This window comes from Pristis pectinata, chromosome 1 (assembly GCF_009764475.1).
Source record: "Pristis pectinata isolate sPriPec2 chromosome 1, sPriPec2.1.pri, whole genome shotgun sequence".
NCBI classification, from domain to species: Eukaryota; Metazoa; Chordata; class Chondrichthyes; order Rhinopristiformes; family Pristidae; genus Pristis; species Pristis pectinata.
Window position 1 is genome coordinate 35,906,332 of NC_067405.1, and position 16,105 is coordinate 35,922,436.

Here is a 16,105-nt window from a genome sequence, read left to right on the forward strand (position 1 = left end):
GCCACTGCCAATCAACTCGTGTTAATGTAATCCTGGGAAATCTTCTGGTGGACTTGGTGGCATTATAGTGAAAACAACTCTGGTTCATCTGCCATCATTTCTGGCTAATCCATTCTATTCATGTTTCCTGATTTCACTTCCCCTTTCACCCTTTCCTGCCTCTCCATTTGTGATTTACAAGATGCTATTTCCTCAGATTCTAAATTCTTGATGTCCAATTTGGCCCTGAATTGAACTTCACTGAGGCTTAGCATCTCTACTTTGAGGTTCCCAAGCTCTTGTTCATTTCTACCAAATCAGCCACATTGTGACCCATTAACTTGTCTCAATTTCGTGTGATACTATTTCTTGCATAGAGTTCAAAATCTGTCGACAGATCTTGTACAGGGCCCTCTTTTCTACCCTACTTCCAAATCTTGTCAAATATAATATGGTGACTTTGGAATTGGTGAGATTTTAAAATCAAAACTGGAGACTTAAAGCAAATTGCACGACATTTTATTGTGTTCAGTGAGGAAATTAAATGCAGGGAAAAGTAGTTGCATTGGAAGAGTCTTATTGTCTCATGTACTGAGGTACAATGAAAAACTGTTGCATGCCATCGATACAGATAATTTCATTACAACAGTGCATTGAGATAGTAAAAGGGAAAACAATAACAATGCAGAAGTTAGTGGCATAATGTGCAGTGCAGACTGACATTAAGGTGCAAGGTCATAGGTAGATTGAGGTGGAGTCCATCTTGCCATACCAGGGGACTGTTCAATAGTCTTATAACAGCAAGATGGCTGTCCTTGAGCTTAGTGGTACATGCTTTCAGGCTTTTGTATCTTCTCCCTGATGGGAGAGGGGAAAAGAGGATGTCTGAGGTGGGTGGGGTCTTCTATGTTGGCTGCTTTACTGAGGCAGTGAGAAGTGTAGATAATCAATGGAGGGGAGGCTGGTTTCTGTGTGCTGAGCTGTCCACAACTCTACAGTTTCTTGTCTCAGGCAGAGCAATTGTCATACCAAGCCATGATGCATCTGGATAGGATGCTTTAAGGTGCATCAGTTAGAAATGAGGGTCAAAGGGAACATGCCAAATTTCTTTAGCCTTCTGAGGAAGTAGAGGTACTGGTGAGCTTTCTTGGCTGTCACATCTGTGGTTGGGCCAGGACAGACTATTAGTGATGTTCACTCCTAGGAACTTGAGGCACAACCCTCTCACCCTCGGCACCGTTGATAAACAGAAGTGTGTGTGCACTGCTCCCCTCCCTGAAGTCAATGACCAGCTCTTTGGTTTTGCTGACAAGGAAAGGCTGTCAGGACATCATGCAACTGGGCTCTCTATCTCTTTCCTGTACTGACCCATCATCATTTGAGAGATGGTCCACTATGGTGTCATCTGCCAACTTGTAGATGGAGTTTGAGCAGAATCTGGCCATGCAGTCGTGTGTAAGGAGTTGTGGCCCACAAAGCTGCGTCCTCCAGTGTTGATAAGCATGGCCAAGGTGTCGCTCCCTATCCTTGCTGAAAGTGGTCTGTTAGTTGGAAGTCAAGGATCCAGTTGCAAAGGGAGATGTTGAGTCCCAGGTCTAAGAGTTTAAAGATGAGTTTGTTTGGAATTAGTACTGAAGGCAGAGCTATAATCGATAAACAATAGTCCAGCATAAGTGTCTTTACTGTCCAGATACTCCAGGGATGAGTGTAGGGCCAGGGAGATGGTGTCCACCATGGACCTGTTTCAGTGATAAGGGCATTCCAATGGGTCGAGATTTGTCTGGAAGGCTGGAGTTAATGCATGCCATGACCAGCCTCTCGAAGCACTTCATGATAGAGGATGTCAGAGGCATCGGGCAGTAGTCATTAAGGCACATTTCTTAGCGACCAGGATCATGGTGGTCATAAAGTAGGTGGGAACCACAATTTGAAGTGGGGAGAAGTTAAAAATGTCTGCATATATCCCTGCCAGCTGGTCTGTGCCAGATGCAAGGACAAGCTGGGGGCACCATCTTGGCCAGAGGCTTTCTCTGGGTTCGATCTCCAGATGAATGATCTGATGTCTGCAGTGGTGACTGGATTCGGGTCCATTAGAGGCTGTTGGGGTGGGTAGTGACATTCCAATCCCCTTCTGTTCAAAATGTACATAGAATACATTGAACTCATCAGGAAGGGATGTGCTCTCGATGCTGCCCAACTTCATTTCATAGCCTGTTATAGCATTCAAGCCCTGCCACAACTGGTGGTAATTGGAAACATTTAGAAATTGTCAATAATGTGTTCCATTGGGAAAAAACTGCATAAGGGTTATCCTCCTGTGGCTAACTAGGAAGTTGACATTAGCATTAGATTAAGATTATTATGTTGCCAAGACTAAGGAGCAGGCCTAAGGATAGGGAGAGGTTTAAAGATAGGATGATTTACTGTGGAAGTAAAGGACATGAGTAAACAAGCAAATAAGGTTGGGAATATTCTTGCCATCTGTATTTTCCTCCTGAGGCTGGAGAAGTTTTGATGGAGCACAAGGAAATGGCTAGGAGTTTGAACAAATGTTTTACTTGACCTTGCAGTACAAGGTGCAGGAAGTGTACCAGAAAAAAATGTGAACCGAAGGAGAGACAGAATCTTTAATGTGTCATGTATTTGTAAATGAAAGTTGAGTGTCTTGATAGACTACAGCTAGAGGTTGTAAAGGAGGTAGCTGTATAAATGGTACGTTGGTTCAATCTTGCAGACTGTCTTGGATTCTGACAGTACTACTGGATTGGAATGTAGTGAGTGGATTATAATGTGGTAAAAATGAAACTTGAAAGAGGAAGGTTCTTGAGTTCAGTGGTTTGGTGGGGGGGGGGGGGGTGGTGTACAAAGAGGATCTTTTAAAATTAGTTCCACCATAACATGATTTAAAAATTGTGCAGTGAACTCTACTTTCAAAAATGTGTACCTTGGATCCAAACTTGTCCTTCCTGTTGAAGATGATTTGTTCACATGAAAAACTGAGTTATTGTCATCTGTACACTTATGCACAGGTGCAATGAAAAACTTGTATGCAGCAGCATCACAGGTACATAGCATTGGATCAGCAGTGTTCACAAGAAAAATGAATACACTTACAAAGAACACAATTAGTACAGAAACAATATGACCACTTTGCACTACACTGGATTTTGTTCTGACATAGTGATTAGGGTTGTACAGATTTGTTCAAGATCCAAATGCTTGAAGGGAAGCAGCTGTTCTTGAACCTGGTGGTGTGGAACTTCAGGCATCTGTTCCTCCTGTCCAATGGTAGCAGTGAGAAGATGGCATGGCCCTTTTGGTGGGGATCTTTGATAGATGGTGCTGCCTTCAAGCAGCACCTTGTGTAGATACTACAGATGGTGGGGATGGGATGTCTGATGTATTGGGCTGTCCACTACTCTGCAGTTTCTTGCACTTGCGTGTAATTTGAATTGCTGTACCAAACCATGATACAACTAGCCAGGAGATACTTTCAACAGTACACATGTAGAAGTTTGGTGACATGCCAAATCTCCTTGACCTTGTTCTATAAAGAATTTTGCATCAAAGTGGAAGTATTTTGGAAATGCTGTATTAGAAAATAATGCTATGCAAAGGCTGCAAAGCCTATGTGTGCCAGTGCTCATTTCTATCTTATCAAAAATAAACTTAAATGCAAGGATGCTTTTGAAAAAGGTTTACCTTATTAAAGTCGGTGGAAAGTGAACCTCTTGTTAAAATTTCTACTTGCACATTCTTTAAATTACAAAGTGTCAGTAACCTTATAGTTGGAATCAAATTTATCACCTATTTGATTTATAATTGTGGCATTTGCAATAGCTATTGTAATTTCATCTAGTTAAAAACTTCAATCTTGCATGCGATACTAGCAAAATCTACTGACTTCCACTAGCTGTGTGCCCACTTTTTTTTTAAATGAGCTCTTGTTAAAAAGATAAAGGGGTTAATGCTCTGGAATTCTATTTTATTCCTTTGTATAGAAAGAATTGTAGAAGATCATGAATCAGTGATTCGAGTACAGTCAAGTTGGGTGATGGATACAGACTGTAGATTCTACTTCAGAAAAAATTATGCCAAATATGAATTCTTTAGAAATCCATCGGTAAGTGAGATCAACAATTTGGGTAACTGAACCTATATCAGTCAAATGGTTTTATTATCAACATTGATATGAGGAGTTAACATGAATGAAAAAATGACTTTTGAAGATGCTGTGTATCTGATGTATTGGGAGTTCAATTTTTTACAAATGCTCCCTGTTTTATTTTGTACACTCAATGCAGTATTATAAAGATTACTTATCCTTAATATTAACAAGTCAGATTTTCCTCTTGTAGGCTTGAGAAATTCTGTGGAGAAATCACGGTGGGAAATTATCCGTGAGAATTGTACACCTGGAAAATGGGTGCATTTTTCTGTTTCAATGAAGAGTTCGGAATTGCACAGGCACTTTAATAGTGTATACAGCAGTACAGATTTCCCTGTTCTCTTGGTGTCTAGTTATGTCCAAGTTCTAAAGAGGGAACGTTGCCCTAATACAACTTTAAAGCAATTCAGTCTTGCTGACCGAAAGGAATTAAACAATTTTCATGTATTGTGATGTTGAGCCAGGCTTTCAAAGCTGTTAACCCCTTTCATTTTAAAAAAAAAAGTGAAGTTTCAAATGTTAAATTTAACTCTTCATTGCTTGGCAACTGTTTTGTACACAAATTCTATCATAAGGGCAGAAGGGCCTGGGCTCTGGCTGGACTAAGGAATGTTTAGTGACATAAGAATGATTGCCTGAGATTGTGGTCAAAATGCTTGTATAAGTGCAGAACTCCATGCAAGAATTTCTTCAAATGTGCTTTTTTTCCTCCTAGTTTTTCCCAGAACACATGGTGTCTGGTTGCAATGAAACAAATGAAAGTTTAAGTTATTCACAATTGATACAGGTGAGGCATTGCATTGTGCAAACAATGCTACTCAAATTTTGGTGGGGTGGGTGGAGAAATAGCAATGTTTAATTTTTTTTGTAATTAGTTACTGGGATGAGTTGATTTGAATGAAAGCTAGGTTGAAATGAAACAGGTGGTTAGTGGTTTGAAAATGCAATTTTGCAGCATCTTGGGCAAGTGCAGAAAATTTTGTAGTTGAGCTGGCGGCGTGAATATAGGAAAATTTGCGATCACAAAGGAGAATGAGATCATGGAATGAATAGATGTGTGGGTCATGGTGAACGTGAAGGGCCTGTGAATATGGATATGTGGAGGAATGGTTAAGAGGGGCAGGAGAGTGAAATTGGATGAAAAGCAACTGTTAAAGGCTTTGACACTGCATTGTATAGTGTGACATTAGTGCACTGCACTGGGATTGTATCAAACTAATTTGCTAAGTTCAGGTGCCCAGTGCACCACTAGCACTCCCAGATTTTTGGAGCTTTCATGCTTATGATGCATGTCAAGAGGTTTGCAGGCATGCACAGTAATCTCTCAATACAGTTCACATCTAATGTAACTTTTGTAAAATTGTTCAATCTGGATAAAGTCCACAAACAAGTTCCTGCATACTGAAGCAGGTCTTACTGGGTGGGTTCTGATTGGCTTTGCCTAAAAGGGTACCTAACTGCCACCATATTCAGCTTCAAGTATATATCCCAGTCTCCATGCTACACCTATCCAAACCCATCACAAACTGTTTTACAGTAGCAAGAAAATTTGAATGAGATGAAAATTGATCTTCCAACTTGCACTCACATTTGGAAATTTGCTTGCTTAGGAATTCCTTAGTTCAAGATCATGTCCTGAAATTCATGGGTACCTCCATAGTAGAGACCAAGGGAAGAAGAGCTGGAAGAAGAATTATTTCATCTTACGAAGGTCTGGATTGTACTATTCTAGTAAAGGAACATCAAAGGTAAGAAATTGGTATTAATCCAATTTTCTGAAATTGTCTTGCTATATTTTAAAATTGTCTGAAACTGGATATTGAAATATTTCTACAATGTTGTAACTCTTCAGAATAACAAGAAATTTGAGGCTCTAGACTATCCATTATATTGATCTCTTAAACGCCAATATTTTATTAGTAAAACGTTATAGCAAAAATCAATGTTGCTTTGCAATAGTGGGTATATTTAGAGTAAATGGGCAAGGTGTTATGAAAAATTGTGACATAGTGAAGTGTAGAAGAGCATGGGAAATTTGGAGAGCAGCTCCATAGATTCTTGAATTTGGACCAGTTTTTTTAAATGTGGTTAAGAAGACTTGGGAAGTACCAGCCTTTATCAGTCATAAAATCAATACGAGAACAAAGTATTGTTAGGCTATGGTGAGAGTACACAACTGTTCTGGTCAATGCATTATGAAGGAATTATTGGTTCAAGAGCGCAGAGGGTGTTGCTAGGAATAGAATTAAGGGTGACTTGGTTAATATCCTTTTTGGAAGAAAGACTGGAGGAAGATTTCCTAGGGATATGAAATGATCAGTGTAGGCGAGGAATGAGTAGGACTCATTTCCTTTGGCCTCCCCACCAGGTCTGGGCAAATAGATTTTTAACTCTTGCTCCAGTATGGCATCTGTCAGTTGCTTGATGTAATTTCTAATCTTAAAGTCAGAATTTCTGACATGTACTATAGGTGGTTCATCAGAATTTGTAGTTACAATGGATAACTTCTCTAACATTTAAATTGGGAAGAAGTTTCAATGGAGCTTCAGAATCTCAATGGGTTGCATGAGAAATCTCTTTTAAAAACTTCCCTGCACTTGCCCTCTATTCACACACAGCTTTATTATAGGAATTGTCGCACAACTGGGATGTCCCTTCAAGTGTTTGTCTTCCCATAGCTCCTTAATAGTTATTTGGAGCCTATTATCATTATTTGTATGATATTGTGAATATTTTACCTCTGCGCACAATTTTAAAAAGCTACTGCAGATTGGTTGTTTCCTCGTCTGTCACTTTCAGCTTGTACATTCACTCTCTTGGTTTTCTAAGGGTGTGCTGGAATATCAAATACTTTGATTCTTGGCTTCGTAGACCACTCTTGTGCACTCCATCCCAGTTCTGACAAAGGTCTCCAACTGAAACATTAACTCTCCCTTCCCACAGATGTGGCCTGACCTGAGTATTCCCAGCACATTTGTTTTTGTTTTGGTGTAGTTTCATTAAATAAAATCGTGCAATCAACTTTCATGGAAGATAATGCATAACTACTAAACCTGTCAACTCTGCAATGGATTATCTGACACTTTGTGGTTAGTATTTAAGCTTAAACTCTAAGCTTGGTACTTTACAGTTGGGGTTAGGAGCAATATAAATTCCCCCTCATTGGAAATGCCAGTAACAGATTCTGTTATTGACAATGCTTTAATTGGTGTATTGACAGGATATAGAAGCTATATTATAGCTATAAGCACCTAACATTATCAAATAGTTGGTTTGGAAAAGAAATGCTGTCCTTTTAATAAGAAAGGAGTCTGAGGTGGAATTATGTAATTCAGTGCGCTGCAGATCCTCTACTTTTTTTTGAAGTGGCTAATTCTTTAATCTTGAAGAAACCTTCTCTGTAGGATCTACTGTGATAGCTTTAAACTTGGTATCTGAGATTGGGGCTAATTAGTACAGAATTGTTAATGTTGAGCTACACCTAAATTTTTTTTGCTTTCGAAGTTACAAAATGTTTCAATTAAGTAAAACAATGTACAGTATTCTTAATACCATATTTTTGCTTACTATTTGGTTAAATATCTAATGGAATGAGCTAGATGAATCAAATTGTGTCAAGCTATAGAGTATGGTTAATTCATATTCTGTTCATTATTTTCAATGTTATTTTTGAGAATCAAGTCAACTAAAATTTGTCAGAACTGCTTCAACTTCAGTTCAGGCTGTTATTCATTTTCCATGATATTAACAGAATTTTAAGGTACTTTGAATATTAAAATACAATGGTAATTGCTCACTTTCATTATTGTACTGTTCATAGACTTTCATTGGCAATATTTTGACTAAATGCATATTTTGGGAAGGGGGTATGGATTTGGAAGGGCCAGGGCTGCTTGCTGGATTGCATATTTGGCAGACATCATTGTTTTGAATGGATTTTAAAATCCATAAAGTTCCAAAGTCTGAATTTTAAAACTGTTCAAGATGAAATGCAGATAGATTCTAAGTTTGTATTGATAGAACTTTGGGGACAAAACCAGAAAGGACCAATAATAGAGTGGTCCTGTCTGGAAGTCATGAAGACATGACTGACCCACTGCATCAACAGAATGGAGTTGAGTGAGGTGATGTTATGAGGTGGAAAGGGAGCATCTTGATGAAAGATGCCCAGGAAAAGGTTGTTTAAGCTGATTTTTTTTCCTTCCCAGGACACCAAGTTTCTCTGGTCAATTAATCTTGACTGAATAACTGGGTAGGGTAAAACCAGAACTTCTAACCTGGATTGTAATAGAGCTGAACTGTAGTTTTTGGCAATGAGTTGCAAGTTTTGTCTCCTGAACAGTAAAGCACGAGGTTAGAGCTGATAGCTGAGCAGTACAGCTTGGTGTAGGTACAAGTATGGCAGCTGACTGTATGTTTTGCCTTACCCTATACAGAAGTAATTCATAAAGTAAATTTAAATGGTTGGTAGTGAAAATTGAAACCACTTTTAGTAGGTTTATTTCTTCTCACTGAGCAGAGGGAAGTCAAGTGGCTCCATGCAAACACCAACTTTAGGAAAAAGCTAATTACTGTACCACTCCTGTTTTTATTCCTTCACTCTACATTTCCTTTTAAATCATTATTTTGCTTCCATATCTTAAGATTCCATGGCCAAAGTCTTAAAGTTCCTCTCCCATCTATGATATTAAATTTATGTAGTGGTGACTTGTGTGCAGGATCATGACTTAATATTTCAAGAGATCTGATTTGTCCAAAAAAACAATTAACCTTTTGTATAATTTTCTTGTTTACTTTGTCAATAACACCTGTGGTTGTGGCTTGCTGAAATCCTCAACTTCAGTTCTTGAAGGAATGGTTTGTGGAAAGTTGCATATTAAATGATGACTATATAAAAGACTTGGCGATGTTGGAGGTGTTTTGTGTGCACCTGGAGCCTAAATATGCCCCATTACTACTAATCACATGGGTGATGTAAAACACTTTCAACTTTAGGATCTGGATGTCATTTGCAAAGCCAGCATTTATTTACCACCCTTGATAAATGGCTTAGCAAGCAGCAAAGAGTTGAGTTGATTGGTGGATCTGGAATCACTCGGGCAAGACCAGGAAAGGATGGCACCAGAAGGATGTTGCTCAACCAGATGGGATTTATTATCTGGTAGTTTTGTGCTGGTTGTTGCTGGAACAAATCTTTATTTTAATCCCTGCAGATTAATAGAAAGTAGCATTTATCCAGATGATTTGAAATTGGTAGATTATCAGCTAGATCACAGGGAATGAAGTATTCATATCTGATGCATTCCCAAGGAGGGGGGAAAAGCAAAAAGACTGGTTACCTCTCCATTGTGCTTTTAAAGTTGTGCAATATTCCAGCCCACCTTGTCAAAATCGGTGTTTATTAATAGCTTGCCTTTGATTGCAGTACAAGATCGTAACCTTGTGAAACAAAGTTCTCCCAAATGAGAGGTCTCAAATGTGTAATGCTCATTTTGCCTTTAATCTTAAATGAGTCGATCTGGATGAGTCATAATTACTGCACTGCTATGCTAACGAGCTATATTGTACTTGTTATTTTATAATCAATTGGTTAGTTTTTTGTTTGATTTCTTTCAAAAGGTTTTGGAATTTAATTTTAGTAGTTTACAATATAAGCAAGATTACATAATAGGAAAAACTGCTTTCCACTCAATTGTTCTATCTGATGAATTGCCCTTTAAATAGAAATAATTAATGAAGCTGATTTATTTGCAGATGAGGGAATTTTGTTCCCTGTTCTAACCTGCATGTGCTCTGAAATTCAGAGCTTGCTTTGCTGAAAGGATTTAGACTGCTAAATAAAGGAAGTATGCCTCTATTACAATGTAGATTAATTTATTACTCGTGTTGTATTGTGGAGTTTAACATCCTATTTATTAAAATGGAAGTTTGTGTTAGGGATTTGAAATTGGAGACTCCTCTAATCTACATTGCTGCACCTACTTAAAATACTAATGTTGCTTTTAGTATTGTGTAAAATTCATTTTGTATAGTGTTCTTGCACAAAGCTGAATTGAGTAGCTGTCAAACCTGGTGCTTGCCAGGATATTCAAGCCTGAGCACAAGTAATTGAGAGATCTTTGACAAAATCTACACCTCAACATAATGTTCACTTCAGTCTGAAAGCATCAACAATGTGTATAATTGGAAACACTAAGTGAACTTAATCTGGTGCAGTCTCATTTACAAAAAAAAACTTTCAAGAAACCAATGCCTTGAGGGTGGTCAGTAGTTGATGGGGTTCTGGATGCTGAGTGGAGTTTTGCAGTGGTTAAAGTCGTAATTTGCACAAAAGATTGTAGCTGTTGAAGATCAATCATCTGAGCTTCAGCTTTGGAGAACTTCCTCGAGGCAGCTGCTTGAGGTCAAAGGTGGGCATGTTAACTGTGCTCACTTCCATGAAGCAATCAATGGTTTTGTGCAACAGAACATGGACAAGCTTCAGCCATAAACAATGTGGCTACAGAAATAGCTGGGAGTAGCTGTAAGTAACAGCATTTGTTGCCTTTTTGGTGAGCTGCTCAACCATTACTGCAACACTTCAGAGGAAGGTACTCCTGTGCTATTTCATTAGTGTTCCAAGATTTAGACTTAGTCATGGTGAATGAACAGGAAGATATTTCAAGATGGGGAACTGAGAGACTTGTGTTCCCATGTGCCTGCTCCATTTTTTCCACCTTGGTGGTAGACAACGTCATTGATTTGGGAGGTTCTGTTAACATGCTGGTGAGTTGCTGCATTAAATTTTGTAGATATGGTGACCATGACAATGGTTAAGAGTAGATGTAACTATCATTGAGTGGGCTACTTTGTCCTGAATGAGTGCCTGTGGTGTTGGAACTGCACTCGTCCAAGCTAAAGTCATTTTTCCAGAGGTGCTGCTGTAGATTGTGGAAAGGCTTTAAAGAGTTGGGTGGGTCATTCACCATGTGATGCCTACCCTCCTGAACTGTTCCTGTAGCTACAATGTTTATGGCTGAAGATTGTCCGAATCTTGTGCACAAACCATTTCTGCTTGTTACGTGCCCACTGCTGACCTTAAGTAGCTGCCCAAAGGAAATTCTGCAATACTGGAGCTCAGTTTGGCTTTCAGCTACAACAATGTTTTGTGCAAGGTATGACTTCAACCATTGGACAGCTCCACTTAACATTCAAAACCCTATTAACCACTCCAGTTTCTCCTTAAGCCAATAAGCCAAAGGCTGTTGCTCCTCTTCCTCAATCTCCAGGCTGCTGCTCACCCTCCTGCTGAACTCTGCCCACTATCTCAAGACACTGCTCCTCCATTCAAACATCCACCACCCCCCCCCCCCCCCCACCTTTCCCTCCACCATTAGGCAGTTCCTCTTTTCAACCACCCAACTCCCAATTTGCTGCTCTTGTCCACGCCCCCTTCCCACCTCCTCTGCTGAACTCTGCCCCCTCCCACCAAAGTGGCTGCTCTGCTACTTGAACATCCCCCATTTCCTTCTCCATTCACATGTTCCTGTTGTATATGGTAATAACATGAAGCAATTGCACAGTTCCCAGGGATACTCCACTTGTTAGTTGCAGTATCTTCCCTCCATGTTTTAATTGAATTACCATCCTAGGAAATGTCTGAGTCAGCCAGTAAATTATTTATCACCAAGACTGAGGTCATCCATTCAGCTAGTCCTGTTGTACTAACATTAATTTGTCAGCATTGTGCAGTGCCAGCAGAAGACCTGATCAAATTTGACCAGACCTTAGAATACGATTGGCAAGCTCTGTGTTATACAGACACAATGAGAAACTTGATAGTCAGCATGGAAAATCCATTGGCTCTTCTGGTAGTGAGCTGGGAAACACTTTCAGGCTAGCAAGGGGTGTAAAGGAGCCAGTTCTAAATTGTGAAATCAAGACCTGGGTGGTAAGGGTCAGGAAATGTGGATGATGGAAGGTTAGTCAAAAAAGAAGTGCAAGTAAGATTTTAGGAAGCTGAAATTGGACAGGGCCAATGAGGAATATGAAGTGGGAAAGAATTTGCAGGGAATTGAGAAGGCCAAAAGGGGCCACAAACTGTCCTTGACAAGTAAGATTAAGGAAAATCCCAAGGCACTTTGTATATTAAAAATGAGGATAGGACGAGAGGGAATTTGTGTCTGGAACCAGAGGAAATCGGTGAGGTACTAAATGAGTACTTTGCATTGGAATCACCAAGGAGGACATGAAAGATAGATACTACGGTCAGTGTGGGGCATGCTGATATCATAAAGGAGGTGTTGGGTCTCATGAACATTTAGATAACTCTTCAAAGCCTGACGGGATCTATCCTAGGTTATTGAGAAGGGAGATTGCTGGGGCCTTTACATATCTTTGTATCCTCTCTAGCCACAAGTGAAGTCACAGGACTGGAGAATAGGCAGTGTTGGCCCTTTTAAGGGCAATGAGGATAATCTGGCAAATCGATCAGTGAGTCTTGCATCAAAGGAAGGGGAAATGATTTGGAGAGGCTTCCTGGGCAGAAGATCTGCATTGGAAAAGTACAGGCTTATTAGGGATAGTCGGCATGCCTTTGTGGGGGAATATAATGCCTTATGAACAATTTGAGTTTTTTGAGGTGACAAAGATTGAGGGTAGGGCAGTGTGTATTGTCCATGTGGATTTGAATAAGGCATTTGACAAGGTTCCTCATGTAGGTTGATCCAAAAAATTAAGACATGGGATCCATGATGACTTGGTATATTGGAATCAAAATTAGCTTGACCACGGACGATAATGGTGGAAGGTGCTCTTCCAACTGGAGGTCTATGACCAGTGCTGTTCTGTGGGAATCGGTGCTGGGACTTTTTATAATATGATTTGGATGGAAATGTAGATGTGTTGTCTGCAAACTTAGCAATCAGCCCAAACAATGGGTTGTGGATAGTAAGAAAGGTTGACAAAGGATACAGCAGGATATTGATCAGTTGGAGATGTGGGCAGAGAAATAGCAGATGGAGTTTAATCTGGACATGAGGTTGTGCACTTTGGGAGGTCAAATGCAAGAGAAAAGTAATGGGAGTAAAGAGCAAAGCTGGAGGAACTGAAGTCGGGCAGCATCTGTGGAGGGGAATGGACAGTTGATGTTTGTGGTCGATGGCAGGACTCATGGAAGCATTGATGTAGAGAGGGATCTTGGGATACAAGTCCATAGCTCCCTGAAAAGTGGCAACACAAGTAGATGGTGTGGTAAAGAAGGCATATGACATGGTTGCCTTCATTGGTCAGTGAGTATAAAAGTTGAACTCCTTTTGCAGTTGTATAAAACTTTGGTTAGGCCTCATTTGGAGTATTATGTGTAGTTCTGTTTGCTGCATTGCAGGAAGCTTTGGAGAGGGTGCAGGACATTGCCAGGATTAAAGCATATTAGCTATAAGGAGAAGTTGGACAAAATTGGATTGTTTTTCTCGTGTAGGAGGCTAAAGGAAGACCTGATAGAAGTATATAAAATTGAGAGGCATGGATAGGATAGATCAGTCCATTTTCCCCAGGGTAGAAATCTTAAATACTAGAGGGCATAGCTTAAAGGTGAGAGGGGGAAAGTTTTGTTTAAAGGAGATTTATGTAGGTGCCTGGAATGTGCTGCCAGGGAGGTGATTGAAGCAGAGACAAGTGCATTTATGCAAGTGTGTAGGGAATGGAAGGATATGATCATATGCAGGCAGAAGAGATTAGTTTAATTTGGCATTGTGGTTGGCATAGACTTTGTGGGCCAAAGGTCCTGTTCCTGTGCTGCACTCTATGAAATTGCTTTTGTTATTCAAGGATTAAGTTGGTAATATTTGGCAAATTTGTGTTTATGCAAGTAAATTGTGTAGCAGTAAAGTAGAAAGTCTGATTATTGATCAGTAACCTCGGTATTCAATGAGGAATAATCTGTAACTTGTGACTCAAATGGACCATTTTGCCTGACCAGTCCATGTTGTTAACTCGAACCTTTTTCCTCATCTAAGCTTATTTGAGCAGCCCTCTATTTTCTTCCTCAAATGCTTATCCAGCCTCTCCTTAAATATGTTGTATAAGTCACTTTGTGGTCATGCATTGATCAGTTGCATTGAATCTGTAACATGATCATGGTTAAAAAAAAAATTGTGCGTCCTTAGATCTTCCATGGAGTCAATCACAATTTAAGTGGCTTTTTTGACATTCAGACTGTTTTGGGACCACAGTGTATATTTTTAGTTCAGACATGTGAATTGGTCATTTATTGGGGTAAGCAAAATAAACTTTAACTCTATGGTAGGTTTGTTCAAAGGTTAATGATTAACAAATGTAGTGGAAAATTCAGCTGAACAGTATTCTAGGAAGTGAACTTCTGAATTCATCCGAGCAGTGTGGTTTGTTTTATTTTTGAAAACACAGCCCTGTATCAGTATGATTAAATGCACCCTTTTACTGAAACCACTCAAGTGAGAAATAACTGGTATCCTAACTTTAAGATATTACCTGAATGATGGGTTATATAAATTAACACATGGTAATTTATGAAAATGTTTGTTCTTTTCTCAGACTTCTTCCAGGAGGTTTTGTAAATATCTACAAGTATGGTTACCTGCACATTAACTGAAGTTGCTTACAAAAAGTTTGTTCATAGTAGAGCACTTTACCTTATCGTCCCTTGATGCATGCATTCAAAGCAAGTAAAGGATTTTTGTTAAAACTTCAGGTTTTTGATTTCAAAGTATATTTATAAACTCTATTGTCATGTATTCTATTTGTTTTGTTTTTGAGGATAGACTTGGATAGCACATCTGGTGTTCCAAAAAAGTGCAGATGCTGGAAATCTGAAAAGAAAGCAATGTCTTTAACAGCTAGGAGGTCAGGCAGCAGTAGAGACCTGTGGAGATGTATTTAGCATTTTAGGTCAATGACTTTTTTGCTGCTTTGATGCCAAGTAGGTTTGGGGTCTCACCAATTCCAAGCGAATGAAACCTAGTATCGGGGCTTGAGTGAGACGATCTTGCTCTCCATTTTGACTGAGTTTCCCTTTTCTGGGTTTAACTTGATAAAAGGTCTCTCTCAATAGAGGCTACACTCACCTACAACTGACTACATTTGTTATATAAATGCACCACATGCCATAATTTTTATTTCCCACTGAAACACTTCCTAAAATGAAATTAATGCATTAGTTATTACAGCAAATGTGCAGACAGATGACTATGCATTTGCACCTGACACTGGCTATTGCTATTTTTGTTATGGGTGTCTGCTATATATCTTCAAGTTAATTTGAATAAAAATTGATTTCACTGACAGTTTTATATAGGGAAAACATTTTTTTTTAAAAGTGGGTACTACATGAAAGTGGGTTAAAGTTCCTATCAGTTTCCTCCAAAACTTCAATCAATTCAAGGTGGGTTTGATGGAATGGTGGTATCCTCAGACTTCTAAGTCTTATCAGCAATGAGTTTAGGTAGCCTCCAAGTACATTTCTATAGATCACTGGAACAAAGCTGTCCCTCTTTTGACCTGATTGTTACAAACCTGCTTTCCAATCAGACAAAGGGCATTTCTGCTTGCTTAAATCTGTACAGTAGAATTATAGTGTAATCTTGGTGTGGAATAACCTCTATCTACCTATACTTATTCTGGGATAATCTGATTTGTGATTGGCCACTATCTGAGTATTGGACAGCTTCACTTGCAGCAACCAAATACTGAATGCAGCAGTTATAGTATCGGCTATTTGGGCCAATGCCAGTTGAACTAGAGCTCTGGTTTGTATCATTTTCTTATCTCATTCTTGTAGAAATTCCCTTTTGAAACAAACTTAAATGGAGCTAAGTACTATCAATGTCCCTTTTCCAGCAGTTTGTCTTTTAAAGATGCTGTCACTCCTTATTTGTAAATATTAAAAATTATAGAAACTGCTTCTGGTGAATATTGGCTTTATCCGTGACCTTGCTCTGTTTC

At 39.2% G+C, this 16,105-nt stretch overlaps 1 protein-coding gene across 1 annotated transcript in view; it reads left to right on the forward strand.

Moving 5' to 3' along the window:
• Window positions 1-16,105, forward strand: part of LOC127575767 (growth factor receptor-bound protein 14-like) — a 71,862-nt gene that overhangs the window by 32,016 nt on the left and 23,741 nt on the right. The window contains exons 3-5 of the mRNA XM_052025833.1: window positions 3,981-4,102; window positions 4,863-4,934; window positions 5,758-5,895. Coding sequence (XP_051881793.1) covers window positions 3,981-4,102; window positions 4,863-4,934; window positions 5,758-5,895 — 332 coding nt within the window. The remainder of the gene's footprint in view (window positions 1-3,980; window positions 4,103-4,862; window positions 4,935-5,757; window positions 5,896-16,105) is intronic.